Genomic DNA, 18817 nt, shown 5'->3' on the forward strand with positions numbered 1-18817 from the left:
GGTCTACTTAATGTCAACTGTGTTTATTTCTCTATCCATGCATGCTAAGAAAATGTTTATAATGACTAAGAGGAAACTTCTTGGAGAAAATGTGGCATTTAAAAATACTTGCTTTTAGAAATGTACTTGTGTTTTCTTTGCTGTATAAAACAGTTTGAATTTTTTAAATAAATTTATTTTATTTATTTATTTTTGGCTGTGTTGGGTTTTCGTTGCTGCACGTGGGCTTTCTCTAGTTGCGGTGAGCGGGGGCTGCTGTTTGTTGGGGTGCATAGACTTCTCACTGCAGTGCCTTCTCTTGTTGTGGAGCACGGGCTCTAGGTGCGTGGGCTCAGTAGTTGTGGCTCGCGGGCTCTAGAACGCAGGCTCAGTAGTTGTGGTGCACAGGCTTAGTTGCTACACGGCATATGGGATCTTCCTGGACCAGGGATCGAACCCGTGTCCCCTGCATTAGCAAGCAGATTCTTTTTTTTTTTGACTGTTTATTTTTTTTAACATCTTTATTGGAGTATAATTGCTTTACAATGGTGTGTTAGTTTCTGCTTTATAACAAAGTGAAGCAGCTATACACGTACCTATATCCCCATATGTCTTCCCTCTTGCGTCTCCCTCCCACCCTCCCTATCCCACCCCTCTAGGTGGTCACAAAGCACCGAGCTGATCTCCCTGTGCTATGTGGCTGCTTCCCACTAGCTATCTATTTTGCATTTGGTAGTGTATATATGTCAGTGCCACTCTCTCACTTCATCCCAGCTTACCCTTCCCCCTCCCTGTGTCCTCAAGTCTATTCTCTACGTCTGCGTCTCTATTCCTGTCCTGGCAGGCGATTCTTAACCACTGCGCCACCATGGAAGCCCACACAGTTTGAATTTTATTAAACATCATTTGAGTAGGCTGCTAGAAGATTTTGAAAAGGAACAATAAAAGCCATTTATTTAGAATCTTACTGTAATTTAGGAAGAATATTAAGTGAATTCAGCTATGAGTATACTTGCAGTTATTTTGAGTTCTGAATGAAGGCTTAAAAGATCCTTCATACTTATTTATAAACTATAAGTATTGAAACTGATTGAGTGATTGAGTTCAGTTATTCCCCAACCCAATAGATAAGAAATTTTTACAAATTTGTACAAAAAACTAAAGAAGCACTGCCTAAGATAATGCTGCACTGAGAAATAGGATGCTAAAATTAAACTCTTTTAAGTGTGCATGAATGGTTGACCTGAGCTGTAATATAGGTATTTTTTTCTCTGTAAAGGATTGTCATTTTAATGAAATAATTTTTGTATTTTAAGAAAAGTACACATTCTAACCATATAGGAAACTACCAGTAGCATGCAACTTGGGTATCCTTTTACCTTCTGGACAGGATCTATTCTTAGCTATAAGACATGAGCAAAACCAACTCAAGCTTATTAACATTGGTGACAGATTTTTTAAAGAGGCACAAGGCAAAGGGTGGCTCAAATGATTTGAATAAAATTGGATATTGTTTGTTAACTTACTGGTCTTGCCAAGGTCATACTAGCACTGATTTTTTTGTTGTTATTTTGACAGATCCAGGTTGATGAAGTCAGAAAGCTGGTATATTTTGAAGGCACCAAAGACTCTCCTTTAGAACATCACCTGTACGTGGTCAGTTATGTAAATCCTGGAGAGGTGACAAGGCTGACCGACCGTGGCTATTCCCACTCTTGCTGCATCAGCCGGGTATTAAGCCCCTGTTTGAAAAGGGTTTCCTGTCATATAAAAAACCCTCTATTCGGGCTTCCCTGGTGGCGCAGTGGTTGAGAGTCCGCCTGCCGATGCAGGGGACACGGGTTCTTGCCCCGGTCCGGGAAGATCCCACATGCCGCGGAGCGGCTGGGCCCGTGAGCCATGGCCCCTGAGCCTGCGCGTCCGGAGCCTGCACATCCGGAGCCTGTGCTCCGCAACGGTAGAGGCCACAACAGTGAGAGGCCCACATACCGCAAAAAAAAAACAAAAAAAACCAACCCTCTATTCATGTAATACTCCTTTTCAGTAATGTGAAAATTGGTGAAGTTGGCCTGCAAAAACCTTATACTTAACTTTAGAATTGTATATGTGTATAAATGGTCAGACTCTTACCATACTCCAGCTGTAGCATTAGTGCACATGTAGCAACAGATAACCTTTTTTACTTTTCCCTGGGGAAAAGTAATTGTTTTTCCTTTCTCTAGCATTGTGACTTCTTTATAAGTAAGTATAGTAACCAGAAGAATCCACACTGTGTGTCCCTTTACAAGCTCTCAAGTCCTGAAGATGACCCAACCTGCAAAACAAAGGAATTTTGGGCCACCATTTTGGATTCAGCAGGTACTTATTTCCCTGAGCCTGATCTTAAGTAGGAATAGTACATTAGGGCACTAAACCTGTGTCATATGTCCACATTTCCTGAACAGAGTCTTCCCGTCTCTTACCACCACCTGTCCCTGAGCTGCTGGGTTCCTGATTGATCCCATCCCTCCTAGTCTATCAATTATCAAATAAGACTGGTTACCTCCTACTCCAGGCAGGAGCAAGTCTGGAAGGCCTTTTTGAAAATAAGATTAAAATAGTCAAGATACCAGCTAGGAAGTGATTTATTCACATGTTTGGATGAGTTCCCAGATAAACAACTGAATTTGAAGATAATATATACTGAACTAGTAAGACACTTGGGAAGGGAAGCTGCAGCTTTAAGGAATACCTAGCTGGTCACTTTCTTAAACTTCTACAGCACTTGTAATGGCCATCTTAATAAAAGATAGAACATTCATTCTGTATGGGAGTGAAGAGCACTGTGAATTACCTATTTTTAAAATGCTTGATTTCTTAAACATGAAGAATGGACTAATTTTTTATATCTTTTAATTCATTTTGTCCCCAAATCCTTTTTTCCTGTTAGGTATTTTCACTCATAAATACCTCCTAAGGGATTAAGAAATTAGTGCAAATCCACAAGGTATAAGTATGTTCTGATGTCCACAATCAGGATTTGTAATATGGTGATGATCTCTGCTTAAACTGTAACATCATCCAGTATACACAGATTTAGTATAGGTCTGTATCGCTTTGGAAAACCAATTGATTAAGTTAATTTGTGGTTTCAGTTTCCCATCAGGTATATGGCTTAACCATCAATAAGTTACACAAACCGAGAACAAAGTATTTGTGTTCTGCATGTAAATACCTCCTGGGCTCCAAAGATTATTCATAATACTTTGTGTCTGCTTCTCAAGTGGATAATTTGATATGTTCATTAGATTTCCTTTTTTAAAGATAACTTTGTGCTTGATTTCTTGCTTATCATCTGAAGGGGGGGGATGGTTAGTTATTTGTGTATAGGGTGGTGGGTTTATAGTATCTTTTCCTTGCTCTCAGATTGCTGAGCTCCCATAAGAACTCCTTATACAGACTGTGTTACCTCCTCTCAGGTCCTCTTCCTGACTATACCCCTCCAGAAATTTTTTCTTTTGAAAGCACTACTGGATTTACATTGTATGGGATGCTATACAAACCTCATGATCTACAACCTGGAAAGAAATACCCGACTGTGCTGTTTATATATGGTGGTCCTCAGGTGGGCATATTTACATACATATATGTGTGTTTGTGTGTTTTTTCATTTTCTTTTTCTTTTTTTTAGGTGATTTGTTTTTTAAATGTCTGGTCAATTGTTTCAGTTAAGATTTGAACATTGCTGAGCCTCTGCTATTATTGACTCTGGCTTATGCTCTAATTATCCAATTTAGGAGTTCAGGAAGCTGGGTTTTGTTAGATAGCTAACTCGAAAATCAGTGTCAATTTCTTCTTTTTTCTTTTGGCCACACCATGCGGTTTGTGGGATCTTAGTTCCCCGACTAGGGATCAAACCCAGGCCCTCGCCAGTGAAAGCACAGTCTTAACCACTGGACCGCCAAGGGAATTCCCTCAATGTCAGTTTCTTAATTTACAGTGAGGACTATAACTGTCATGGAGAATGTAGTATGTCAGTAGGTAAATATGTTGTTTTGTAGGTAGAGAACTTGTTTTGGAAATGATTTTAAATAATTAAATGTCTTGGTAAATAAAGAGTCTTAACAGATATTTTTGAAAGCCTTGGTAGCCTAATGAATTCCATCTCTTCATTCTAAGGCCACATCTCTCAAGAAAGCTATAATACTTTTATCAGCTAGTTAAGGCAACTGCTATACTACTATTCAGCACTGTAAGAAGTTTACACCTTGATTTTCTTGTTTCCACCTTAAGTATTAGCATATGAATATTAAGCAAATTGTACTGTCAGAGTAAAGTATTTTGGATAGGTGAATTGGTAAATTGGTAATTTTTTTTAATGTTTAATCTTGGTTATATATCTTACATTGAGACCCTGTAGAAATTGGAATATAATTACAATGTTTTTCTAATAGAACTCTCTTGGACTCAGTAAATATCCTTTATAATTATATCCAGTTATTCAGATCTGGAAATGTATCTAGATGTAAAGTTATCCAAAAAATAAAAGTAACTACATAAGCCATAACATCTCAGCAATAACCGTCATATATCAAGTTAAATCACTTTGCCATTGTTTAATGTGTTTTACGAACAAAACGTGATTCACATTTGTATAATTGTCATCTACACATAAATTATGAAAGAATTAAATTAGACTTCTCTTAAAAACTTTGAACTAAATCTTTGTACATTTAAAAAAAGGTGTAATACAGGGCTTCCCTGGTGGCTCAGTGGTTGAGGGTCCGCCTGCCGATGCAGGGGACACGGGTTTGTGCCCCCGTCCGGGAAGATCCCACATGCCGCGGAGCGGCTAGGCCCGTGAGCCATGGCTGCTGAGCCTGCGCGTCCAGAGCCTGTGCTCCGCAACGGGAGAGGCCACAACAGTGAGAGGCCCATGTACTGCAAAATAAATAATAAAAAATAAATAAATAAATAAATAAATAAATAAATAAATAAATGGTGTAATACAAAGAAATTCAGGAGACAAATTACAGGACACACTCAGAAACTTTACATGTTTTGTTATATTATTTTGATATTATGACTAAGTAAGAAGGGTGTTTCTCCTTCCCAATGAAGAAATGATATATAAGATATGTGGAAAACACACTATAAAAACTAGCTGGTTATTTATATTTTTAATACTAAAGGACTCCTTATATTAGTAATTAAGTTTAAAAAGTCTAAGCCATATGAAAAGGTAGTATCACTAAGCATTAGGGAAATGCAAATCAAAACCACAATGAGATACCACCTCACACCCCTTAGGGTAGCTATTATCAAAAAAAAAAGGAAAATAATAAATGTTGGTGAGGGTGTAGAAAAATTGGAACTCTAATATGTTGCTGATGGGAATGTAAAATGATGCAGCTGCTATGGAAAACAATATGGCAGTACTTCAAAAAGTTAAACATAGAATTATAATCTGATCCAGCAATTCCATTTCAGGATGTATACCCAAAAGAATTCAAAGCAAAAACTCAAACAGATACTTGTACACCAGTGTTGATTGCAACATTATTCATAATAGCCAGAAGGTGGAAGCAACCCCAGTGTCCGTTGATAGATGAATGGGTAAACAAAATGTGGTATGTAGAGGAATATTATGCAGCCTTTTAAAAAAAAAAAGGAAATTCTGACTCATACTACAGCATGGATGAACATTGAGCTCACTATGCTAAAATAAGCCAGGCACAGAAGGATAAATATTATATTTTTCCACTTGTATGAGGTACCTAGAAGAAGTAAATTCATAGAGACAGAAAGTAGAATAGAGGTTGTCAGGGACTGGGGAGGGATAGGGAATTATTGTTTAATAGGTTTGAAGTTTCTGTTTGGGATGATGAAAAAGTTCTGGAAATGGATAGTGATGATGGTTGCACAGCAGTGTGAATGTACTTAATACCACTGAATTATATACACTTAAAATGGTTAAAATGCATGTTTTACCATAATAAAGTCCTCGCCATGCAGTAAAAACAAAATTCTTTAATTGTTTGGAGTACTTTATGAATACAACTGCATTTTTTTGCACTTATAGAACAGTTTCTTTCTCAAAGTGTTCTTTGGAAGCATTCAGATTTGGTGAGGCCACAGGAGAATCTGCTATTCAGTTTGCAGGGAGATTTCCCCATAACACTTTGCATGATAGAATACATTTGGCACTTCAACCCACTGGGAGGTCATTCATCCTTGTGTTTGATGACCATGTGGATTAGTTACGAAGAGGCTCCTTAATGTAAGATCAGATCTTTCTAATAGCACACAATAACCTTGCAAAATTTGATTAAATCACATAAGTGGTCCAAACCTTTTTTTTCTTGGTGTATATTCAGGTCAAAGTGGGAATCTTTTTTTTTTTTTTTTTTTTTTGCGGTACGCGGGCCTCTCACCGTTGTGGCCTCTCCCGTCGCAGAGCACAGACTCCGGACGCGCAGGCCCATGGCCACGGGCCCAGCCGCTCCGCGGCATGCGGGATCCTCCTGGACCGGGGCACAAACTCGTGTCCCCTGCATCGGCAGGCAGACTCCCAACCACTGCGCCACCAGGGAATCCCCCAAAGTGGGAATCTTTTGAATAACAACAATGCCACAATTCATAACGTGAGGTGAATTACTTCATCGCTAAATGCAGCAACGTCTGTAGTCGGACAAAAGTGAAACCAAGGAAAGCAACAAATATTTCCCATTAAAGTCATCAAGGCTTAGTTTAAACTTTTCATTGATAACAGTAGTGTGTTTTAAAATGTTTATTTAAAAAAAAATGTTTATTTAGCAAATATTTATGATACTTCCTATGTGCCAGACACTGTTCTGCAAACATAAATACACAAGAGAGCAAGTTAAAATAGCAGAACACAGGTTTTGAAGAATTGATACTGAAGAAAACTTCTGAATTCTTAGTGCTAAAGGGCATTATGTTTAAGTACCTCCTTCTAAGAAGAAGCAGGCCTGGAGGCTGCAAAGGCAGAAACACTGGCTCTGGGGGAGAATGTTGTATCAGGCAATTGAGGCCATCTTCTGTGATTGACAGCAGGCAAAGAAGTGAGTTATTTTTCTTATATGTTCATATATGTGTTCCTTGCCTAATACTTCTTTTTTCAGCTCCCTCCCTTTAAAAACAAGCACTTTTGCCCACCAAACCCCTCCTCCCGAGGTAGACAGGGAAAACATCACTCTCTTGTCTCTGTTTTTCATTCATTCAGCAAATAGTTACTGAGTTCCTATTATGTACCAGGCACTATTCTAGGCAGTGAGGATACCACAGTGAACAAGTCAGACTAATGTCCCACCCTCATGGAGATTAATGAGGAAAATAATAAACAAGCAGACATATAAATTATATAACTTCATATAATGGAAGTGTTATGAATAATTGTTGGGAAAGAGGATGGCAAAGTGACTAAAATGAGGGTTCTGACTGGAAGGTCAGGGAAGCTCTCTGAGGTTGCAGAGGATGAGAAGGGATGAGCCATGTTAAAGATCTGAGGGCAGAGCATTGTAGACAGAGGGAACAGTAAATGTTAATGTGTCCTGGGGTTAGAACCAACTTGATATAGTTAGTGGTAAGGTTAGAGTACAGTGCTCAAGGGGGGAAATGGTATGAGATGAGGTCACAGAAATAGCCAAGAGCTAGATAATGTAGTGTCTCAAAGGCAGTGGTAAGGAGTTTAGATCTTACTCTGATCTAAACTCCCTGCCATTAGGAGGACCAAAGCTATAAAGTCATACCTGATTTACATTTTTAAACATCGTCCTGTTGCTGTGAGAACAGACTATACGGAGGACAAGTATAGAAACAGAAAGACCAGTTTGACAGTTGTTGCAGTGGCGCTAAACATCCGAAAGTTCAAAAGGAGAAGGTTCTTTATACCGCCACTGCCAGTCTAGCCCATTCAATGCTCAGTAGGTATTTATTGAGTGAAGACAGCATCGATGTTTATTTTAACTCCTGGCTGGCTTGGTTTTCCCATTGGTTTCAGCCAGAGAACACTTCCTCAATTTTGCCAGAACCTTTTTTTGTTTGTTTATTATCTACCTTAGTATCCACCAAACCTTGAACTTCTGTAACTTTCTGCCCATTAATTAAAGTCTTCTTTTCACCAGAGAGTATATTTCTGGTGAAGCCCAAACTACATTTAATTTCTCAGTCATTTTGAAGTATAGTTTCTAGGGCAATAAAGATATTTAAGAATTATTCTACCTTTTGCACTGATTTGTGTAGCAGGAAAAAAGAAGCTGACTGGTCATAGTAATTCATTAAAATACTTCAGTTTTCCCTCTACTGGTCAGAGACAATCCCAGAAGAGACAGGTAGGGAGAAAAAATGATCTTATTCTGTCATTTGAATGATACAATTCTTCCTCAGGGTAGAAGTAGTCATTTTAGTAATTTTTTCTATGGGGTAGATTAAATCACTTATCTTGTATGTAGTTAGTATCTAGGTTATAATTTTAAAGTCTGTAGTTACTCAGTAATTCCTCAGAACTTTGAGTGTGAAGTTAAGAAAGAAAAGAAGTAACATGAACATGAAAAGATTTAATTTAAAAGTAAATAAGGGGACTTCCCTGGTGGTGCAGTGGTTAAGAATCCGCCTGCCAGTGCAGGGGACGTGGGTTCAAGTCCTGGTCCGGGAAGATCCTACATGCTGCGGAGCACCTAAGCCCATGTGCCACAACTACTGAGCCTGTGCGTTAGAGCCCACGAGCCACAACTACTGAGCCCGCGTGCCACAACTAGTGAAGCCCACACACCTAGAGCCCGTGCTCTGCAACAAGAGAAGCCACTGCAGTGAGAAGCGCGCACACCACAACTAAGAGTAGCCCCCGCTCGCCGCAACTAGAGAAAGCCCAGGCACAGCAACGAAGACCCAACACAGCCAAAAATAAATAAAATAAGTTAATTTAAAAAATAAAAATAAATCAGGGAGGGCTTCCCTGGTGGCACAGTGGTTGAGAGTCCGCCTGCCGATGCAGGGGACACGGTGCCCCGGTAGTGCCGGTCCGGGAAGATCCCACATGCCGCGGAGACGCTGGGCCCGTGAGCCATGGCCGCTGAGCCTGCACGTCTGGAGCCTGTGCTCCGCAACGGGAGAGGCCACAACAGTGAGAGGCCCGCGTACCGCAAAAAAATAAATAAATAAATAAATAAATAAATCAGGGAGAGGGGGAGGAGGGGAATTGCTAATCAATGGGCATAAAAAATTCTTAATTATGCAAGATGAATAAATTCTAGAGATCTACTGTCCAACATTGTCCTATGATTAACAATACTGTATTGTACACTTAAAATTTTAAGAGGGTCCATTTCATGTTGTGTTCTTGCCACAAGAAAATAATTTCATTTTATAGGCAAAATAATGTTAAAAATTTAAGCTTTCTATTTTTTGCAGCATCCTGCCTCTCATGCTTTTGTATGCTGCCATATAATAAATTTCACTGAAGTTGTATTTCTTCCTCAGGTGCAGTTGGTGAATAATCGGTTTAAAGGAATCAAGTATTTCCGATTGAATACCCTAGCCTCTCTGGGTTACGTGGTTGTAGTGATAGACAACAGGGGATCCTGTCACCGAGGGCTTAAATTTGAAGGCGCCTTTAAATATAAAATGGTGTGTGAACATACAAACATTTTTCTTTTAAAGACATTTACAATTTTTGGTGCATTGTTTAGTGTGAAATCCCAGAGAAGGAGTTGGGGGAAGGCACTGTGAGTGTGTGTGCACGTGTGTGCATGTGAGCATGTGTTATGGTTTGGGGGTGGGAGGGAAGGTACAACTTGATATTCACTAGGCTATTCATGTCTACCTATATGTAAATTTGGGGAGCTGAGATAGAACCACTTTTATATAGAAACCCCCTCTCTTTCTATTTTTTATGTCCAGTTTAGCCAGAAGCCAGTCCATTTAGTTTTCAGCATCCTGTACACTATTAGGAATAATTGAGATTTGTTCTGTCCTCTGTGAAGAGAGAAACCAACTGGTTAGTGCCTTCCTTGTGACAAGCCTCTTTCTCTCTACAGGAAGCTTTAAATGCTACCTTTTAGAGATGCCCCATGTCCTTTCTGCTGCTTTGGGAAATGATGAGAATCCGATGTTCCTTTTGCACAGTAAGGCAGTTACTGTGTTTGCCAGTGTATTGGACATGCTGAGTAAGACATGGGGATTTTCTCCCACAGCCAGTTCTTTGACCTTATGTTGTATTCTCATGTAAGTTTTTGTTTTTATTTTTGTTTTTGGCTCAGTGAAGTGAGATTGTGTGCACTGGCAGGCCTAGTAATACAGACAGGGTGGTGGCGATAGGAATTAGGACTATACAGGACTTTAAAGAAATTGTATGTTCAGTTCCTAGAGGTAGGTGATAGGGAAATAGGATAATGCGTCAAGAGTGATTCCCTCTGCTTTATTACATTAAGTTTTAAAAAGGAGAGGTAATATTAGTCAACCACTTAAGGGGGCTAATTTTTTATCTTTGGGTGTAGGAAGGCTTGTTACAAGGAAGATGCTGACCTCTTAGCAGACAACAGAACAAATGGAAATGGGAAATACCCATACGGCAAGGGACATTTTGGGTCACAGTAGGAAAGAACTTTATGACTAAGGGGTAACTAAACTCTAGGACAGGCTAGCAACAGAAGCTATAGGCTCCTATCTCTAGAGTTAAAAATTTTTTTTTCAAGCAACAGAATTTCCATTGATAATGAGTTCTTATCTAAAAAAACTACAGGTATTTTTAGTAAGGACATCTATCAGCTTTAAAAGCACTCTTATAATAAGATTTTTATTTATCAGAATCAGTGAAATGCTCTCCATTTTTTACAGGGTCAAATAGAAATTGACGATCAGGTGGAAGGACTCCAATATCTAGCCTCTCAATATGATTTCATTGACTTAGATCGTGTGGGCATCCATGGCTGGTCCTATGGAGGATACCTCTCCCTGATGGCATTAATGCAGAGGTCAGATATATTCAGGGTATGTGATTTCCTATGGTACTTCTTTTTGCAATAAGCGTAGAATTTTCTATAAATTGAGATATGAGGAAATGCAAATTTTCTGAAGGTTTACAAAGTTGACAATACTGTGAAATGTTAGGGTTTGTGTGTTTAATAGCCGTGTGAAATAATATATATATCTTGTCAACTCGTGAGATATGTTTACATATCTTTATCTACATTTATCTATATAAAATAATTGTCAACTTGATCAGTTACTGGCTATTTATAGACATATGCCAAAGATTATGGGAGATAGTCATGATTAGTAAAACACACATTCATATTGGGTTGTTCTTATTTGTGTAATTGTTGGACTACAACCTCTGAGGGCAGGGATCTGTCTGCCCTATGCTGTATCCTCAGCTGCCAAGCACAATGCTTGGCACATAGTCGGTCCTAAGTAAATCTGTACTGAATGAATAAACTATGAAATATGTAAACAATGATTCCAATTCTATAAACAGCTTCTTAGAAAAATATGTTACAAGAAAATATAAAATGATGCTAACAGTTGTTAAGGGAATGGGAATTATGAGTGGCATTTTTCTTTTTAATATTTCAATAACATTTTATTTTACAGTGAAAATTTTTTATTTTTTAAGAATAAAAACTATAGGGTTTTTGTTCTTACATGTATATTCAGATAATCTTTATTTATAATAACCACAAAATGAACTCTGAATACTGCCATAATTTTCCCAGGCTTGCAGCTGTCAAGAAAGTAATTACAGTATTTAAATCAATATTTAAATATAAAACTGTGTGTGGGAGACTTAAAATGAGGCAAGTATTTAGTGCTTAAATATATTTCATTCATTGTTTTAAATTCTGTACTGCCAACAGAAGCTAAAAAAAAAAAAAAAAAAAAAGACTGCTTTTTCCTATATAAAGCTGACACTTGTCCCATATTTTTTTCCCCAGGAGCAGGAATGAATTTACACTGAGGCATTCATACGTTCTAGTTCAGCCTCCCCTTTTAACAGAGGCCCATGTTTATATTTCATCTAGCCCAGGTTAAGGATTTGGTGTGTGGCACATCTGTGGAACATGAAGCTAACTGACTCACAAAGTATCAAATTCTTGACCTTCGCACTCCCCTTTGATTTTCTGAGTTGCCTGAGACCATGTATGCTCCAGTCATGGGGCTAAAGCCTAAGGATAATTTTAGCCTGTAAATTTGCAGTTACAGACTCTCAGTGCTAGCCATTCTTTTCTGGAGCACACTTGACTGTCACTGTTATCTTATGCAGGTTGCTATTGCTGGGGCCCCAGTCACTCTGTGGATCTTCTATGATACAGGCTACACGGAACGTTATATGGGTCACCCTGACCAGAATGAACAGGGCTATTACTTAGGATCTGTGGCCATGCAAGCAGAAAAATTCCCCTCTGAGTAAGCTTAAGCTTTAAAATTAAAATTATAAATTTAAAATTGTATCTTTAAAAATTGTCTTTAATAATGAAAACTATAAGCATGACAAAACCAAAGCTAATATTTTATAGAGTACTAGAAGACATAGCTGTTTGTCAAAGCTTAATTATAGGCCAGTTCATATAATTTGGGTTTTTTTACAAGTTATATTTGAAGCAGTTGCTTAAGTGATAAAAGAAGCTTAATTAAGTACACAACTGTTTCAAGATGGAAAAAATTCCATTTCTGCTTACGTATATTTTGCAAGTAACATATATGATTTTTCTTTTTCTAGGGACATGCTATAATTATTGATGTGTGCTAATATCTTAATAGGAAATAGAACACGATTTAATTAAAATATTTTTTCTTTACATGTAGCATCTGGTTAATATATTACTAATTTAATATTGAAATGCTGAATCCTTTTTTTAAATAAATTTATTTATTTATTTATTTTGGCTGCCCTGGGTCTTCGTTGGTGCGCGCAGGCTTTCTCTAGTTGTGCAGAGCGGGGGCTACTCTTCGTTGCGGTGCGCGGGCTTCTCGTTGCGGTGGCTTCTCTTGTTGCGGAGCACGGGCTCTAGGCATGTGGGCTTCAGTAGTTGTGGCACGTGGGCTCAGTAGTTGCGGTTTGCGGGCTCTAGAGCGCAGGCTTAGTAGTTGTGGCACACGAGCTTAGTTGCTGCATGGCATGTGGGATCTTCCCATACCAGGGCTCAAACCCATGTCCCCTGCATTGGCAGGCGGATTCCTAACCACTGCACCACCAGGGAAGTCCCAAAATGTTGAATCCTTATTCTAATATTACAGTATAAGGAAGTTAACGTAGTTAGTTGTGATTAGTTTTAAGGAGTTAAGTGGTTTTCCCAAATACTCTTATTTTGCCTAATCCTATGATATTTCCATTTTTCCAGACCAAATCGTTTACTACTCTTACATGGGTTCTTGGATGAGAATGTCCATTTTGCACACACCAGTATATTACTGAGTTTTTTAGTGAGGGCTGGAAAGCCATATGATTTACAGGTGAGTTCTTTTACATTTTCTGATTAAAATAGCCATGATTAGTGATTGGTTACTTTGAAATATAATAAAGTATGGAGTAAGGTTGAATTTTCAGCTGTGGCCACTCTCTGCTTAAGAGAACTAAAATAATAGGCATAGTTAGTAGTGCCTCTAGTTAGATAAAAATTAAGATCCTGTGGAAGTCAGGATGAAAATTGTCCTATCAGATTACATGACTTGTGTATCTGTATCTGCTTTCAGTTTGTAATCATGGACAAGATGACAGGAGTCCATTCACTATCCTCCTTTGCTTTTCTTCTTCCTCTTGGAAGGGTAAAGAAATGCTAGTTGATTTCATTGTTATAAAGGATTTTTAGGACCTGATTACAAGGTCTTTTAATTTTCTTCTGTTTATATTGACATTGGAGCAGAAACCAACAAGTTACTTACCTCCATTGCTCCATTACTCAAAAAAAAGCTTTTAAGAGAAATTTTTCCTCCTTTCTTCCTCGTTTCTACTCCTTACACAGATTGTTCTCATAAGAAATGAAAAATATTACTTTTCCCTTTTTTGTGTTTCAGTTGACATTTATGTAGGTAAACTATGAGATATTTGTCTATAGCAGCAGTTTTCAAGCGTTTTGGTCTCAGGACCCTTTTATATACCAAAAAGCTTTTGTTTATGTGAGTTATGTCTATCAGTATTTCTCATATAAGATATTAAGACTAAGAAAATTTTAAAATATTCATTTATTTATTTAAAATTAACAATAATAAACTATTACATGTTAACACAGATCACATTTTTAATGGAGGAGAAAATTTTTCAAGACAAAAAAATTTACTGAGAAAGTTAGCACTGTTTTACATTTTTCTAAATCCCTTTAATCTCTGGCTTAATAAGAAATACATCTAGATTCTCGTATCTACTTCCACATACAATCTGTTGTGAAATGTTGTTTTGGCTAAAGTAAATGAAGAAATTTTGGCCTCACAAAATATGTAATTAAGAAATGGGAGTAATATTTTAGCTTTTTCAGATAATCATGGATATTCTTCTTTGTTGCTACACCAAAACTGAACAAATGGTAGTTTCTTAAAGGTTAGTCTTAGTGTGGAATCTGAAACCACATCTGTAAACTTTTCATACTCTGCTACATCACAATCTGTTGGATCTCGTACTTCAAATGGATCTTTTACCCATGCATTGGTCATCTGGAAAATATTGGTTCACTTCTAAGTGTTGATCCACTTAATCATACAATATTTTTTAAATCATATACATTGATATTACCACTGATCTCAACAGAAAATTCTCCAAGTATTGAGAAGCTCATGAGCTAGGAGTGGTAGATGCAAGTTTTCCAAAATTCTAATTTTCATTTAAAAGCTCAAAATTTATCATTGGCAACAAATACTGTCAATGTTGTCCTTGAAGTGACTGGCTCACATCATTTTTAGAAAATGTTTGCCAGATAGCCAAGTCTGAATCACCATAGTTGTCATTCTTTCAAGTGAAAAATGGAGTTCCATTTAAAAACTCAGTTGTAGGGACTTCCCTGGCTATCTAGTGGTTAAGACTCCGTTCTTCCACTGCAGGGGGCGTGGGTTCGATACCTGGTCAGGGAACTAAGATCCCGCATGCTGTGCGGCGGGGCCAAAAGAAAAAACAAAACAAAACTCAGTTGTACAAGTCCTTTTCCTTGAGACATCGTGTAGCAGAAGTGCTTTATGCCTTCTTCCCATCTTATCACCACAGAATATAAAAAGACCTCTGCTTAAGGGTTGCAACTTAATAAAATTCTAATTTTTACTACTACTTAAGGGAAACCGGCATTTTTTCTTGTTTACTACAAGTGTATGTCACTGCCTTGATTCATGTTAAGGCACCAGCACTTTTATGCACCATTGCCTTTCATTATCAGTGCAAATGCCAACACAGTGAATAAAGGCAAATAATATCTTATTTTTGATCTGAAAGTAAATATGACCTTGTGTATCCCTGGAAAGAGTTCTGAGGACCCCAGAAGTCTGCAAACCACACTTGGAGAACCACTGATCCTTCTGTAAGCTTAGTGGTACATAGGGAATTATAAAAAGAGAAGGCCCTTTAGGTAGGATATATGTGTATAATATCTTGGAGAAGCTCTGCTCCATGTTATTAATTCTGTTGAAAATCTCTGGAAAGCTTTGGAAGGAGATGTATTCCTAAATTCTTATTTTGTGTATTTTGATTTTGTTGTTGTTGTTTTTAAGATCTATCCTCAGGAGAGACACAGCATAAGAGTTCCTGAATCTGGAGAACATTATGAACTGCATCTTTTGCACTACCTTCAAGAAAACCTTGGATCACGTATTGCTGCTCTGAAAGTGATATAACTTTGACCTGTGTAGAACTCTGGTATACACTGGCTGTTTAACCAGATGAGGAGGTTTAATCAGTAGAGAATTGATCATCACATTTTGGTACCTGCCACATAACATCTACTTCTGAAAGTATATTTGGTGCCATGCAGGTGTTTACAGCTTGTAGATAGTAATCTAATACCTTAACCATACACAAAATTAAATGATACATATTTCTAAGGGACCCAGCAATACCATGAGAATTACTGAAAGAAATAAGACATTAGTACCATGTATCCATACTACCTTATTTTCATTTTTAATAGCATTATGAAACCTCATGGACTTAATTAGTGTATTTTTACAGTATACTTCTGAGTTTGTTAAAATATGATATTAGTGGTTGGTTTGGTTCAATTCCAGAATCTCTGACTAGTTACAGATTTGATAGCACTTAAATGTAATTGAATAGCTTATACTACATTGCTTGGGGTGTATCCAGCATGTTATGAACTAATCACTATTAAACCTATGGCTTAACCGGTCATTAATGATTTTCCAAGGATAACTTAGTAGCCTCCTAAAGACACTTAATTTTGTTTCATTCAGACTCTGACCAGTTTTTAACCAATTTAAACTGTATCTAGTATAAATAGTTCTCTTTGATGATATGACCGAGTGGGTTTTTCCTTTCACATAAAGGCAAGTAACTGTATATGTAGCATGGATTTAATTAGTCTTATAATATTGATAATTACAGACAGGAAAATTTTAATCAAATGATTAGAGCTTAAATATTTGCAGGCAATTTCTTTCACTTTAGGAAAAGAAAAAAGTACACACTCACTTGTATTTTTCAGAAAATTTAGTGGTGCCAGTTTCCATTGGGTATTTCCTCATTGAAATATTCCAGAGTTTTAGGGCAGTGGAGGGGAATTTTGGTGGGGTGGGGGAGACCAGAGTGTAGAGAACGGCAGGGAGAGGAGAAGGCAAGGGTCTGCTTAAGATCTAAGCAGAAGTATAATTTGACAAAAAATACTCATGAAAAAGTTTAGGAATTGAAATTTAAACTCCTAGAATATTAGTTAAGGAAACCAGATTAAGAAATCACACTCTTGCCAACACAGGTACAGACTAACATTATTCAGGGGAGGAAAAGTTCCTTAGAGTTACTTTTACAATTCTAATTCTAATTTTTTTAATTTTCTTCTTAATTTTGGAAACCTTACAAATTGAAACTTTCTTTAACCTTTTTAAATTATTTGAATATTATTTAGATATTGTGAGCTTAAAGAGTTTCCAGACAACCTCTTTACCATAAACTGATCCCCAGCAAGGCATGGCTCTCTTTTGCAATGTTCAAAGCTTATAAGTGAGTTCTTGAATGACCGTGACATTTTTCTGGTTTAGCCCTAGCAGTTGACTATTAAGGGAGCTCGTAGTGCCGATTGGGATCTGCCATCTTAGAATCTTAGGGTGTTAGATGGGTCACATTGGAGCCAGTGGCAGAGAAGGCACCTATGAGTTTGACAAGCCTCAGTGTTTGGAAAGTACTTCTAAACAACACTCCAAAAAAAAAATTACTCTCTTCTTTCTCACCACTACAGAGAGAGTAGATTTCTGCCCTAGAGAGCACAGCCTCCATTAGTAAGGATGGTGACTGTGCATGAGATGTGGACTTCATCACTAAGGGCCGCATGGGAGGTGGGGGAGGTCCAGAGATGGCAGGGTGACCTGGTGGTGCTGTCTGTGGAGGGGGATTGGGTTTTGCTGTTTTTGTATTTATACTGTATAATAGGTACCACACTTTTCCCTGTGTCTGTATATGTATTGATTTTCTTGTTATGATATTTTCCCATGCCAATATTTGTTTATATTTTTTTCAATGTTAAATTAAATTGATTTGGGTAACTTTTCTTCCCCAAGGAAGTATTTTCCCCCATGACTTAAGTATGTATCTGATTACTGAAGATGGTTTTTGTCTAGGGACTAGTGGCATCTGACCATCTAACCTTATATAATATGCAAAGTAGAAATGCTATACAGTGGCTTTTATACAGCTACTCATTTGAAACCTCTTACCCAATAAGGCTGTTTCTTCAAAATGGCATCTCATATTTTATCAAAACAAACCTTAAAGAACCTCATGGACTCTTGAATTCACAGGTGTTTTCCTTTTGCATCTTGCCTTCTGCTTTCCTCCCATCACAAGGAATGCTTCTGTTATAATTCCCAGTCAGTTAAATGCCATTCTCCTTCCATAGGGGGAAAAATACCTGACTGAATTCGCTTACAGAAAGACAGCTCGACTGAATTTGATTTTAAAATCAATGTGGAAAACATCATAGTCAACTCAAGCAATCAGTAGAAATCTCACTAAAACTATTTGTACCCTGTGTTTGGGTAACAAACTAAAAGGCAAGAGTATAGCAACATTTTTAGTGAGAACCAAAAAGCACTAGCTTAAACATCAAAGGGGGGTTTTGCAGGTTTGATAATTGGGTGCACTTGAACAACCATCAGTAGTTATGGTTGCTTCTGCATTGTTGAGCAGTGGGACTCAAAATCTAAGATTCATCTGGGATGCTTATGAAAAGAAATGCAATCTTGAACCTCACTCTTAGAAATTTGGATTTTATTGATTTAAGTGGAGACCAGGAATCTGCATTTCTAACAAGCTTCCCAGGTGACTCTAAAGCAAGTCATTTGTGGGCTACTTTAAGAAACTCTTCTGCAGAGAATGAGTTGGATTAAGAAAATAATAGGTGATTTCTACACTGGACTGTTTGACAAGAACCTAAAACAATAGTCAAGATAGCTGCTCATCTGTGATGACTGTTGGCCCTTTTTTCACTCTGAAAAAAGCAGAAGGTATCATTAACTATATATCCCCTTGGTCTGGAGATTAATTTTGGAGTGAAGGTTTTTCTGTCTATGCCATTCCTGGCTTGTTTCCAAAGCCTCATACAAGAGGATGAAGTCACAATGCATGCGTTATTTTTCAGAAGAATGAGATATAGATATTGATGCTTACTTTACTTGTTTTACTTCTTACAGAAGG

The 18817-nt window shown here is 37.7% G+C and overlaps 1 protein-coding gene across 11 annotated transcripts in view; it reads left to right on the forward strand.

Moving 5' to 3' along the window:
• DPP8 (dipeptidyl peptidase 8) overlaps nt 1-17667 on the forward strand; it is a 54888-nt gene extending 37221 nt beyond the window's left edge. For 6 of the 11 annotated variants that reach the window (XM_012535356.3, XM_004276197.4, XM_033439869.2 and 3 more), the window contains 8 exons: nt 1558-1710; nt 2202-2337; nt 3438-3583; nt 9460-9606; nt 10816-10968; nt 12242-12384; nt 13320-13431; nt 15667-17667. In XM_012535356.3, coding sequence (XP_012390810.2) covers nt 1558-1710; nt 2202-2337; nt 3438-3583; nt 9460-9606; nt 10816-10968; nt 12242-12384; nt 13320-13431; nt 15667-15789 — 1113 coding nt within the window. In that variant the 3' untranslated portion in view covers nt 15790-17667. Of the gene's footprint in view, nt 1-1557; nt 1711-2201; nt 2338-3437; nt 3584-6902; nt 7044-9459; nt 9607-10016; nt 10181-10815; nt 10969-12241; nt 12385-13319; nt 13432-15666 lie in introns of those variants that run through there. The other 5 variants (XM_033439870.2, XM_033439872.2, XM_033439871.2 and 2 more) reach the window with 5 other exon arrangements.
• The last annotated feature ends 1150 nt before the right edge of the window (nt 17668-18817 follow it).

This window comes from Orcinus orca, chromosome 2 (assembly GCF_937001465.1).
Source record: "Orcinus orca chromosome 2, mOrcOrc1.1, whole genome shotgun sequence".
NCBI lineage: Eukaryota > Metazoa > Chordata > Mammalia > Artiodactyla > Delphinidae > Orcinus > Orcinus orca.